The sequence below is a fragment of the Lithobates pipiens genome, unplaced genomic scaffold (genome assembly GCF_037356315.1).
Source record: "Lithobates pipiens isolate NorthernLeopardFrog02 unplaced genomic scaffold, aLitPip1_a1.2 Scaffold_22, whole genome shotgun sequence".
NCBI classification, from domain to species: domain Eukaryota; kingdom Metazoa; phylum Chordata; class Amphibia; order Anura; family Ranidae; genus Lithobates; species Lithobates pipiens.
The window spans coordinates 140,795,481-140,807,935 of NW_027507784.1; the positions used below are offsets into that span (position 1 = coordinate 140,795,481).

At 43.0% G+C, this 12,455-nt stretch overlaps 1 protein-coding gene across 3 annotated transcripts in view; it reads right to left on the bottom strand.

The window, feature by feature from the left end:
* ADARB1 (adenosine deaminase RNA specific B1) overlaps positions 1-12,455 on the bottom strand; it is a 244,601-nt gene that overhangs the window by 53,579 nt on the left and 178,567 nt on the right. For 2 of the 3 annotated variants that reach the window (XM_077448405.1, XM_077448404.1), the window contains 3 exons: positions 7,931-8,859; positions 3,915-4,029; positions 2,999-3,167 (listed from right to left, as the gene is read on the bottom strand). In XM_077448405.1, the coding sequence (XP_077304531.1) occupies positions 2,999-3,167; positions 3,915-4,029; positions 7,931-8,859 (1,213 nt within the window). Of the gene's footprint in view, positions 1-2,998; positions 3,168-3,914; positions 4,030-7,930; positions 9,553-12,455 lie in introns of all 3 variants that reach the window. The other variant, XM_077448406.1, reaches the window with a different exon arrangement.

Genomic DNA, 12,455 nt, shown 5'->3' on the forward strand with positions numbered 1-12,455 from the left:
TATAGAAAAGAATCACTCCCTTTAAAAAAAATAAATTCAAAAACAGAATCTAAGTTGAAAAAAGGATTACCCTTGTGTCTGTATCTTATTGAACCACCTTTTGCTCGAGTTACAGCCTTTAGTCTGTTGGCATAGGTCTCTATTAACTTTGTACATCTAGACTTTGATGTATTTGCCCACTCTTTGCAGAACTGCTCAAGTTCAGTTAAATTTGATGGTGACTGTTCGTGGACTGCAGTTTTCAAGTTATTTCACAGATTTTCAATGGGGTAAAAATCTGGGCTCTGACTAGGCCATTAACACATTTCTGGCAGAGGGCAGATTTTCCTCAAAAATTTGATGGTAGTTTGCCCCATCCATTTTTTCCTTCTATCCTGACAAGTGCTCCAATTCCTGCTGCAGAGAAACACTGATACAAAAGGATATTACCACCTCCATACTTTACTGTAGGACTAGTGTTATTTGGATGGTGAACTGTATTGGATTTCCACCAGAGATGACATTTTGTCTTGAGGCCAAATAATGAAATTTCAGTCATCTGACCAGAACACCTTTTTCCACGTGGCCTCAGACTCTTCAAAGAGTGTTATGAAAAACCTCAGTCATGACTACATGTGGCCTTTGAGTGACTTTTCTTGCAACCCTCCCATACAAGCCACATTTGTAGAGAATGTGAGATATTGTTGTCACATGTACACAATGACCACTTTGTCATAAATTTCTGCAATTGCTTCAGAGTCACTGTAGGCCTCTTTGTAGACTGACCACTTTCCTTCTGGCTATTTCATCCAGTTTTGGAGAGAAGTCCTGATCCAGGGAGGGTCTGTTCTACCAAATAACTTCCACTTCTTAAAGTGGTTGTAAACCCTTACAACACACGTTGACCTACAGGTAAGCCTAGATTAAGGCTTACCGGTAGGTCCAAGAAATATCTCCTAAACCTATACGGTTTAGGAGATATTTACCCAAAGACAGGCACCGCTGTCTACTGAGCGCGCCAACGGCGATATGACGCACGTGGCGGCTCCCGTGCACGCGGGAGTGACGTCATCGCGGCTTCGCCGAATGACAGCGGCGGAGCGGTGAAACCTACCGAGAAGATGGATGCGCTGGACTACAGGGGACAGCAATGACATCACTGGCTCCTGTGTCAGGTAAGTGACACATAATGGACTACTATGCGGTGCATAGTAGTCCATTATGCTTTACCTTTGCAGGGAATGAAAGAGGAAGTAAACTCATCAGGGTTTACTTCCTCTTTAATATACTTCACTGTGCTTCTAGGCATAAAGCCTTTGACATTGATACAAAAACAAACAAACAATCTCCTGACTTTTGCCTGCCCACAACTTGATCCCTGGAGATCCCGGTGACTGTGCCTTGCCACCCATAGTTGATCGTTTGCTTCAATTGCACTACTAGGGACTGAAATGCTCCAGGAAAGCTCTTCATCATGTAGAACTACCCAAAATGATCACAGCTGGTCACAGTTGAAAGTCAAAAGGCTGTGTGCAATTGAGGTGGTGATCAGCTACAACGGATTTAAGTTACAAGTCATTCTTAGGCCTGTGTGCGCGAGTAATTTTTCCAACTCTGCGATTTTTTTTGTCTTAATTTCAGGCTGCAAAGCAACGTGATTTTAAAAGGGGGGGGGGGGGGGTGATTATTTTCTATACCCACTGTAGGAAAGGTCAGCAAGATGGCCTGTGTCAGCAGATTTATGCGAGGGGAAGGTAGTACATTAAAAGATAATTTGACGGTAAATGTCTAACCTTAGGAGCAGATATTTTGTTTTTACCATGTTACAATGTATTCAAAAGATATCACTTGTAATTGTATAATTTAAAGCGGTGCTAAATATTTTATTTACAATTCAGGAACCCAGAGTTGACTGTTGATTTTTTGGGTTTTGTTTTAGGGCCGGTTCACACAGTGGGCGATGCGAGGCGACACGACTCGCCTCGCTCCCGCAAGTCGCCCCCGTTCTGTACAATGGAACCGTTCTGAGAGGAGCGACTCGAGTCGCTCCGACTCAGAAAAAAGGTTCCTGTACTACTTCTGGGTGACTTCGGGGGCGACTTGCATTGACTTCTATACAGAAGTCCTCTGCAGGTCGCGGCGAGGCAAGTCGGAGACACCTCGCCGCGCCTGCAGTGTGAACCGGCCCTTAAAGGATATGTTAATCTTTCGTAACATATTACACCCATATTCAGGGTGTAATCAATTACAGACTGGCCCCCGCACATCCTCGAGCCAACAGCTAGTGGCTGCCCACCCAGCTGTGTCACTCATTCACAGCGCTGTGTGAATGGAAAAGTCTGGCAGCCTTTGTGGCCGTCAGCTTGTAGTTTTCAATCAACTACCAGTGCTTCACTCATGCTTCCTGTCAGATTGCATCCGCTTTGCCCATATGAGATGTAAGGGGAAGCAGATACTGGCAGATCTGCTGGAGACCTGCAAAAAAAAAAATGCATTTATTTTTCTAAAACGTGAACTTATCCTTTAACTTTGCACTTCTCTTCATAAAATAAGTGACCGCAACAAGATGAGCAGTTAGCATGTTCTAACTGTGCAGGTTTCCTCCGGGTACTCGGGGTCCCCCTACACTCCAAAGTTATGCTAGGTTTATTGGCTCCTGTCTAAATTGACCTTAGTATGTATAAATGAGCTAGGGACCTTAGCTTGTAAACTTGAGGGTATGGACTGATGCGAAAAAAAAAAAAAAAAATTATAAACATACCCATCTCTCATCTAGAGTATAAGTGCCAACAAGCAGAGCTCTCAGATTCCTCCTGTATTGAATTTTATTGTAACTATACGCCCTCATGTTGTAAAGCGCTGCGTGAACGGTTGGTGCTATATAAATCCTGAATAATAATAATTGTGTAAAGCACTGCATAAAAGTGCCTGAACTGAAGAATAAAAAAAAAAAAAAAAAAAAAAAAAAAGATTTACAATAGATTTACAAACTTGTTAAAGCATGGTTTTTCTTACTCACCTTAGGAATAATTCTAGTTGTGTGTAAAGGAATCTAAGTAGTGACCTGCGTGCTATGATTTCAGCATGACAGTCATTTAACGCAAGACCGCGGTCGCTCATATACTCTCCATTAATACATTTTGTTCCAGTAGAAACACTGATGACCTGGGCATCCTTCACATCAGTTCCTAAGGAACAAACTTAAGGTTAATTCCCAGATTTAAAAATGAAGATCCTAAAATACCCATTACACAGAGACAAGTGTGTTACTGGCAAGAGCACCAGGTCAAAAACACCCTGGGAAAAAATAAATAAATAAACAAATACAGCCACTACATCTACTACATGAATTTGTTTTTTGGTTTTGAATACACTTTAATGGTCTTTATTGACTAGAGTTTAAACTGCATGTTATCCATTAAAATCGTCTCCATGTTTAAAACTAGCATCAAAATATTCTGTGTGACCGTAGTATGTGCTGACGCAAAACTATTTTAAACCCGACACCCAGGGAGCCAAAGTTAGCTGAAGATTCATTAAATCACATTTTAAAGTCCAGCCCAAACTTCTTTCTTTCCTGCTGCCGGTCACCCCACTGGAAGAATCCCTCTAACTTCTGTGTTCCAAGTTGGAGATCTTAATTTATTGTGTATCCTGATGAATTCCATGATGTGCCCACTAGGGTAATATTTCATCACTTCCGGTTTGCGTTATTGGAACCGGTCATTGGAAACCTCCCAAGTAAGGACCGTAAAAACAATATTGATGTTCTATACTCTGTCTACTGCACCAACAAAAGACCAAATCACAACTGGGATTGGGTTTTAAATCCTTAACCTGGCAGCATGGTGCCAAGTGATAAACATGTTGTAGATCCTTTTCCTGCAAATGACCATACCCTCATTAATCACCCAAATTTCACACAAAATATGTACCTGTTGTCATGACTACACCAGCCAAGACTTTTCGCCGTGCATGTGGGGATGTGAAATTATCTGTTAATTCACTGAACTTATCTACAACCAAACGTGAAACCGCATCAGCCAAAACCTACAAGCAAGGAAAGGTAAAAAAGGTAGTTATTGATAATATATGTGCTTATGCAAAATTCCTAAGTAAAAGCAGGATTCTACATTTGCAATAGCTCAGGCTAAGAGTCCATTCACACAGGGGCAACAACTTCCAGCGTGACTTTTGGAGGCAACTTGGACACGACTTGAGTATGAACAGCTCGACTTACAACACGAGTCGTCCCAGGCCAGGTGACTTTGGCCGTGGCCAGAGAATAATCAGCTCTGGCGGGAGAACTCCACGCCTAATTTTAAATTAAAAAACACCATGGGTTCCCCCTCCAGGAACATACCAGGCCCTTAGGTCTGGTATGGATTTTAAGGGGAACCCCCTACGCCAAAGATGGCGTGGGGGTCCCCCCAAAAACCCATACCAGACCCTTATCCGAGCACGCAGCCCAGCCGGTCAGGAAAGGGGGTGGGGACGAGTGAGCGCCCCCTCCTCCTGAACCGTACCAGGCCACATGCCCTCAACATGGGGGTAGGTGCTTTGGGGAAGGGGGCACCCTGTGGCCCCCCACCCCAAAGCACCTTGACAAGGGCCTCTTCCCGACAACCCTAGCTGGTTGTCGGGGTCTGCTGGAGAGGGGCTCATCAGAATCCAGGAGCCCCCTTTAATAAGGGAACCCCAGATCCCGGCCACCTCACCCTATATGAATGAGTATGGGGGGGGGGGGAAAGTAAAAAAAAATAAAATAAAAAAAAACACAACACAGGTTTTTAAACTATGCCAGAGAGCGGGAGAAGAGGCCGAACAGAACGGAGAAGTTGGTAGAAGACCCCTGAAGTTGGAAGAAGACCCCCAAAGCTGATTATTAATAAAAAAAAAAAAAAAAACAGGTTTTTAAAGTCACACTTTTTCCCCCAGGTGAATGGGTAGGGGTACAATGTACCCCATACTCATTCACATAGGGTGGGGGGCTGGGATCTGGGAGGCCCCCTTATTAAAGTGGGCTCCCGGATTCCAATAAGGCCCCCGCCCGCAGACTGACAACCAACGGCCAGGGTTGTCGGGAAGAGGCCCTTGTCCTCAACATGGGGACAAGGTGGTTTGGGGTGGAGGGGCCGCAGGGCACCCCCCTTCCCCAAAGCACCCAACCCCCCATGTTGAGGGCATGCGGCCTGGTACAGTTCAGGAGGGGGGGGGGGCGCGCATTTCCTTTCCCGATAGGCCTGCATGCTCGGATAAGGGTCTGGTATGGATTTTTTTTTTCGGGGTGGTGGGTTCCCCTTAAAATCCATACCAGACCTAACGGCCTGGTATGCTCCTGGAAAGGGAACCCATACCGGATTTTTTATTTAAAATTTGGCAGAGTTTCCCCTCGAGAGCCGATTATAAGTTCAGAGGCGACATTGTCGCTTCAATATAGATGGAGATCCAACTTGGAGGCGACTTCTATTTTAATCAATGGGTACAAGTTGCCTAGGAGTCGGATTGAAGTAGTACAGGAACCTTTTTTGAAGTCGGAGCGACTGCTGTAGTGTACATTAAGATGGCTCCATTAACTAACATGGATTTTCTCAACAGCACGACTTGGGGCAACCTGAAGTTGGATCCCGAGTTGCCCCTGTGTGAACGGGCTCTAGAATTGTTTGGATATTAAATTTTAAAGATTAAATTCAGGAAACAAAACGTCAAATGAAACACATTTGACATTTAAAATGCGATGTGTAAATCCTTGCCTTCCTTTTCTTTTAAAGAATTAACTTTTAATAGTGGACAGCCATGTGGCTTAGCAGCTAGCATTTCCGCCACGCAGCACTGGGGTGACCAGTTCAAATCCTGGAGAGGACACCATTTGCATTGAGCTTGCTTGTTCTCATTTGCTCTCTGGAGATGTCCGAGTTTCCTCTGGATACTCCAGTTTCTTCCCACATTTTAAAAACATGCTGGTAGGTTGAAGTGATTGTGAAAAGGTTTGAATTTTATTTAGTTAAAAGGGGGTTGCAAACCCTCTGCGTTTTTCACCTTAAGGCATTGTATGCCTTAAGATGTAAAACCTGTCAGTCAGCTGCGCCCCGAGCCCCCCTTTTACTTACCTAAGCCTCATAATTCCCGTGATACCAGCTCCGGCCAGTGTCTTGATTGGATAGACTGATAGCAGCGCAGCCATTGGCTCCTGCTACAGTGAAATCCAATGAAGCGGGCCCCAGAGCCAAGTCCTGCTGTCTGTCTCAAACAGACACAGCAACAGGACATGGAAGTGTGCCCACACGGGTGTCCCGTAGGAGAGCGTTTTTCCAACGGGACACTCGAAAAGAGGAGGAGCCAGGAGCACCACTGAGGGACCCAAGAAGAGGAGGATCAGGGCCATTCTGCGCAACCAACTGCAGTCCCGGTCTTCCTCTTCTGGGGTCCCCCCTCCCAGTGAATATACACAGCATGTAGTTCAGCCCCACCCCCTCCTCACAGGCTGTGACAGAGTCAATAATGGCTCCTGCTGTTGTCCAAGCCCATGAGGGGGGAAAAATAAAATAAACTGATGTTCTCATGCACATTGTTGGGTCGAGATCAGGCTTAGATTAAGTAGAAGTGGAGGCAGTGGTTGACCTGCACACAGAAGATTTACCTGAAGACCTCTTTCACACCGAGGCAGTTTTCAGGCGTTTTAGCAAAAAGCGACTGAAAACTGCCTCCCATTTAGTGCTTTCATAAACGGGGGTGGTGCGCTTGCGGGATGTTAGAAAATGAATGGGTCTTAAAAGTGCTGTAAAACTGGGCGTTGCCACTGAATAAAAAAAAAAAAAAAAACGATCTCGCTAGCTCCCGAAAAGCACCACTGCATTAATTGTCAGGCTTATAACAATTCCTGTAATAAATAGGTGTACCTATAGAAAGATTCTGCTTCCAAAAATGGGGGACTCTAAATCCTTTGTGCCAAACCTACAGCCCTTTGGCGTGTAATTTGTGACCCTCAGTCCTCAGCAGCTTGTAGTAAGAGCACTGATTAGGGGAAGAGCATTGATCTCTACTAGACTCATGTAACATATTTCCAGTTTCATATAGTCTTCTGCAGCATATCACCAGCTGGAAAAAAAATGTACCATGTCTAAACTCTGAACCTAATTTTCTCTATTTGTATCTGCAGCGTCCGTCTTCTCAAGCATTAAATATATTGAACATAATGTGTGGCCCTTTGGGTATTTCAGGGGCTGCATTTGATGCCCCTTTTAGCCAAGTTATCACTGCTCTATAAACCAGTTGCAAAAAATACAGTAATGTATGGGATTACTGGTTTATAAAAACTTCACACTTTGTAAATATACAGTCAGGTGAAAATGTACACCCCATGGAACTTATAGTCTAACAGGTAAAGAGCCAACAATGCTTCTGACTGCTTGGTCTCATGAGGTTCGGTGATGTCATTACTGACTGCTCGCTATCATCCTTGATAAAAGCTATGACATGAGGAAACAGCTCTGCTTCTACCAAGATGGCCAGGAGGGGAGGAGGAGGAAGGGGGAGGAGGGGGAGGGGAGAGGAGAGGAGAGGAGGGGAGGGGAGAGGAGGGGAGGGGAGGGGAGGGGAGGGGAGAGGAGGGGAGGGGAGGGGAGAGGAGGGGAGGGGAGGGGAGGGGAGGGGAGGGGGCCTGCACTTTGCTGTATTCAATATCATCTACCTGACATGTTTGAGCAGTGAAATTTTAAAAATACCTTCCCTTGGTTGTGGAAGCAAACATTTGGGTGTCTTCCTCAGGCTAATTAATATGCAGCGCTATGGAAATTCTTAAGAGACTCAAAACAACGTGTTTAATGGATGGGCCTATCTACCTTCAACATTATTATGTAACAAAATGCAATGATGAATTAGTAGGTCATGTAAAAGTCTGTTAAGTGTTAAGGTTGAGTAAAACAGTGAAAGTCTTAGTACTTCCTCTTACCTGAGGTAAATGCAGTTGAAGTCCTTCACTTGGAATAGGCTGTCGGGAGGGGGTCTGATCCAGCTGCATGTTAAAGAGTAATGCCAGAGCTGACTGAGCAGCCCGTGCTTTAGCAAGCTTCTTGTTTCTTCCAGAACCCTCAAATGTCTGATTGTCCACCGTGACTGACATGACAAAGTTCTTAGCATGACTTTCCCCACTTTCTGAGACAAAGTCATACTTCAGACCAGGCCGCAGTTCATTTAAAATCATTACAGGATTCTTTCCACTTGCTGGTGGAAAAAGAGATGGGGTGGGAAGGGGAGACTGGACTAGATTACCAGATCCAACCAATGCCATGCTGTAGTCACTTGATGAATTAAAAGTTTCATTTCCATTAGATCCCAAGAAAAATGCATGATCAGACTGTTCTGGCTTCTCAAATCCATTAAACAGTGCGTCAGCAAAGTCAGCTTGGTCAGAAGTGAAATCAGTGTTTACAGACAGCGTTCTCCCCATAGCAATGTGGGCCTCTGATGCATTTGGAAACTGAACAAAGGACCGTAAAGCCTTTTCAGCTGCATGAAGCTTGGCTTTCTTCTTTGTTGGTCCTGAACCCTCAAAAGCTTGTCCATTAACCTCAACAGTCATGATAAAAACAGGTGCATGGACTGGTCCAGACTGAGAGAGAAGTTTATACTGCAAGCCAGGCTTAATTTCATTCAGCTGCATGAGAGCATTCTTTGGCAACACAGGTCCTGGAGTTTTCTTCCTCTTCTTTGGACGGAACTTGGAATGTCCATTATTACCTTCCTCCAATGGTCTTTTTCTGTTGCTTCCCTCACCCCCATTGGAGAGATGAGCCCCCTCCCCGGTAGTTTGGCCATTCCCATCCTTTGCTGATACTCCATCCATGTTACGATTTTCTTTAACATCTGTGCTGCTTGAACCTGTGGTGCCCAGAAAGAGTAACTTACAATGCCTTCGTTGCAGGATCTTGTAAATGCAAAATTTATCTATCTTTGTCACTGGTTCAGTGATGTGTGGTCACGGAATACCTACTCATGGCAAATATTAGTTGCCATTTAACCAATATCTATCAAAAGATTAAGGTTTACATTTTTGAACACTTTCATTGTTCTCTGTAAGAAGCCATTTCACATGTAAATTCTGTATGGAGTCTATACTGACATGACAGCAGGTAAAACTTACCAATAAGTTAAAATTAAAAACATAAAACTAGGATTGGGAAAAATCATACTGAAAATGACTAAAGGACTGAAAGGAGAGTAGGTTTGCCAGTTTTCTTTATATAATCACAGTAAATAAGGCAAGTGACAAGAAAATAGAAACCACTTAGGTAATGAATTAATTAAATGTAAAAGCTGACGGCAAAAATTGTAATCTGAAAGTTCGACATTTTGTAAATAACATGAGAAAACTGAAGGGGGGAATGTTTGACAGAAACTTTGAGGTCCTCTTTCACTTAAATAAATCTGACTAACAGAACCAAGTATTCCAAACCTTGGAACATTATCCTATTAGAGCAAACACACACCACTTAACCCAGCTAACAAAGCTGACGGAATGGTTGCTAAATTTTCATTTATAACATCCTCCAGCAAAAGCTCGATAGGTTACTCCTTTTGGCGCTCAACAGACCAAAGAGAAAAGAAAAACAAAAAAATAAAAATAAACTTTGAAATGAGAAAATATCACTGCTGATAAAAATCTTATACATGTTCTTTGCTTCTTGGGTCTTAGTTATCCTTTGGTGTAACCAATTCTCATACAGAACTGAAATAAAGGGAGTATTTGACCGACTGCTAAATAACAGTACTTTGCTAGTAAAGCCATATAATTCTCATGACCACGATTCAAATTAACAAAAAAAACCCCACATACATCCAGCCTTGTTCAAAAGGAGAAAAAAAAAATATCTAGGAAAATTACATTTTGTGCAAGACAGATTAAAAAACAAAATATAGTTTCTGTGGGTACATGAGTATTTAACTAAATGTAGTATATTGGTGGATTTGAGAGCTTTAGAAGGAACTTGTCAAGATGAGATGTCAACTGTTGTTGCTGAGGCAAAGGTTCAAGTTTACTATGAAGTTTGATCATTGTTGGCCTGTCAACTGCCTCAACACACACCTTCTCTTACCTTCAAGAGGAGTGAAATGTGGGAGGTCAGGCAATTGAGACACAAAAACAGCCCTAACATTTCAATTGAAATGTCAGGCTCAGGCAAGGGATGCAACATCTGGGGGGGGGGGTTATAAATAAGCTCTAGTTAAAGTGGTAGACACCACAGCTTTTTTTTTTTTTTATATATAAAACACACACCTGTAAGGCAATTGCATAATGTACTAGCACATTATGAAATACTTACCCTGGAAAAAAGCCTTCCAGAAGCACGACGCCACCACTGAGGACAAACCTATTCCCTCAGCCTTTCTTCTGGGTATGTGGGCTCTGGCTGTGTGATTGGTCGCAGCTGCAAAGTCATCACTCCTGCGCATGTGTGAGCCCTTGGTTCCGACACAAAGCCCTGAAGGTCCAGCAAAATAAGCCACACTATCATCGCTCATGTGTCGGTGACATCACCGGCACAATCCAGGGTGAATGTCTCCTAAATGGTGCATGTTTAGATGCGATTTTTACCTACAGGTAAGCAAGTCTACAAGCTTATCTGTAAGCAAAAAAAAATGCACGCTTTACTATTGCTTTAAAGTAAACGTATAATTAGCACAGATATGCTCAAATTCCAGTCTGTTGCAGGCATACTGGGTCAGCTGCTTGCGCCTTACTAATGTTCCCCCCAGTAGCACTCCAAAAAAGGGGAGGGGACCACTAATCCGCATAAAAAGCATGGATATAGTGAGCAGCAAGCATGTAAATTTGTAACATAAAAAAAAAAAAAAAAAAAGAAAATTAAACACCTTTCAGGTAAACATTACAATAACTAAAGCCGGACCTCCAGAACAGTTTACCTACCATTTGCTGGGAGTGAGGAAAAACAGCCCTGTGAGCTTTAAATCCATCCTAGTCAGAGCTTCCACAGGACAAAGCGCTGCCTCTACCACCAGTGCTTTCATGCAGGAAGAGCAATGAGTCACATGCATTGGAAGTATCATCCTTTGTCTCATTGCTACTAACAGGTAAGGAAGTATAAACTGCTGTAAGGGGCAAACTTAAAGTGACCCGCTGCTTTGCCCTGTATGAGCAAAACACAGGCTGACTTTAAAGCAGAAATTAATGTACAAGTGAAGGCATTTGTATATCCTAGGTGAGGTGAAATTAGTGATCACTGTCTTACTACTCACTTAAGAAAACAACCCTGCCATCACATAAGACATAAAACATAGACCAGCAGTCCCAACATATCCCCCCCGTCAGAGACAGAGCTCTCCAATCAGCAGGGACTATTCGCTTTGCCAGCTGGAATGCTCTAGCTCGGACCTAACGAGATGTGTGTTAGACAAAAGCTTCCAGGTCCTTCACTGAAGCATGACAGCAGAGGACAGTCCGTTTTACCATAGCTAGTAGGAATTAGTCATTGAATTCAACTGTATTGTTTAACTTAGCCAAGCCACTATTTACATCTACACAAGTAGCACAGACACCTTAATCCAATCTCCATTGAAAGGCAGATGCCGATTGTCGTAGAATAGGATGGGAGGTGAGAAAGTTGTGGAACTACCCGTTCAGCTTGCAACAGCTGAATTATGTGCTAAATAAATGGGAAGACTGAACGCTTGCTCTTCCATTGCATATATATATATATATATATATATATATATATATATATATATATATATATATATATATATATATATATATATATATATATATATATATATATATATATATAGCACATGGAATGTACTGACATTTTACAGAGTTCAGTTGACAAATAAAGTTAAAGCCAAAAATTTAGCCATGTTGTAAAATGTGTTGGCTTAATAGAAGTCAAGTCTATCCAGGAGAATGCCACCTGATGGACACATCCTTTAATTTACAATAACAGTTTTATGGCGCACCAGAAGTACAACTATTGCTACGCTCCCAGCACTCTAGGGCAAGACTGTCTTCTCGCACAAAAACATCTTTGCACACAAACATCTGCGCTTCCTCTGTTTATTCACAGAATTCTTTGTATTTTGTAAATGGAATCACATCATACAAATTGCTCTGTTATTGGGCAGCAGAAAAGGGGAAAGGGTTTGGAACAGAAGCTCCATACATCTCTGCAGCTGCTGGATCTGAGACCAGAAGGTCCAGCATCGAAGTGCTGACTAATAATGATGGCTATGCTCCTGGAGCTCAGTAAAAATATCAATTGTAAATTAAAGACAGGTCCATGAGGTGGGCACGCAACTCATTAGAATTAGTTCAGTGAAAAAAAAAAAATTCACTGCCAGCCCCCCGTTTTACCAAGCCATAACATTGTGCACGTTTGTGTAAAACGATACCTGTAATTATCTCATCTACAATCTGTTTGGGCCGGTCACATGACCTCCGGCCACTCTACTCCCATCTAAGG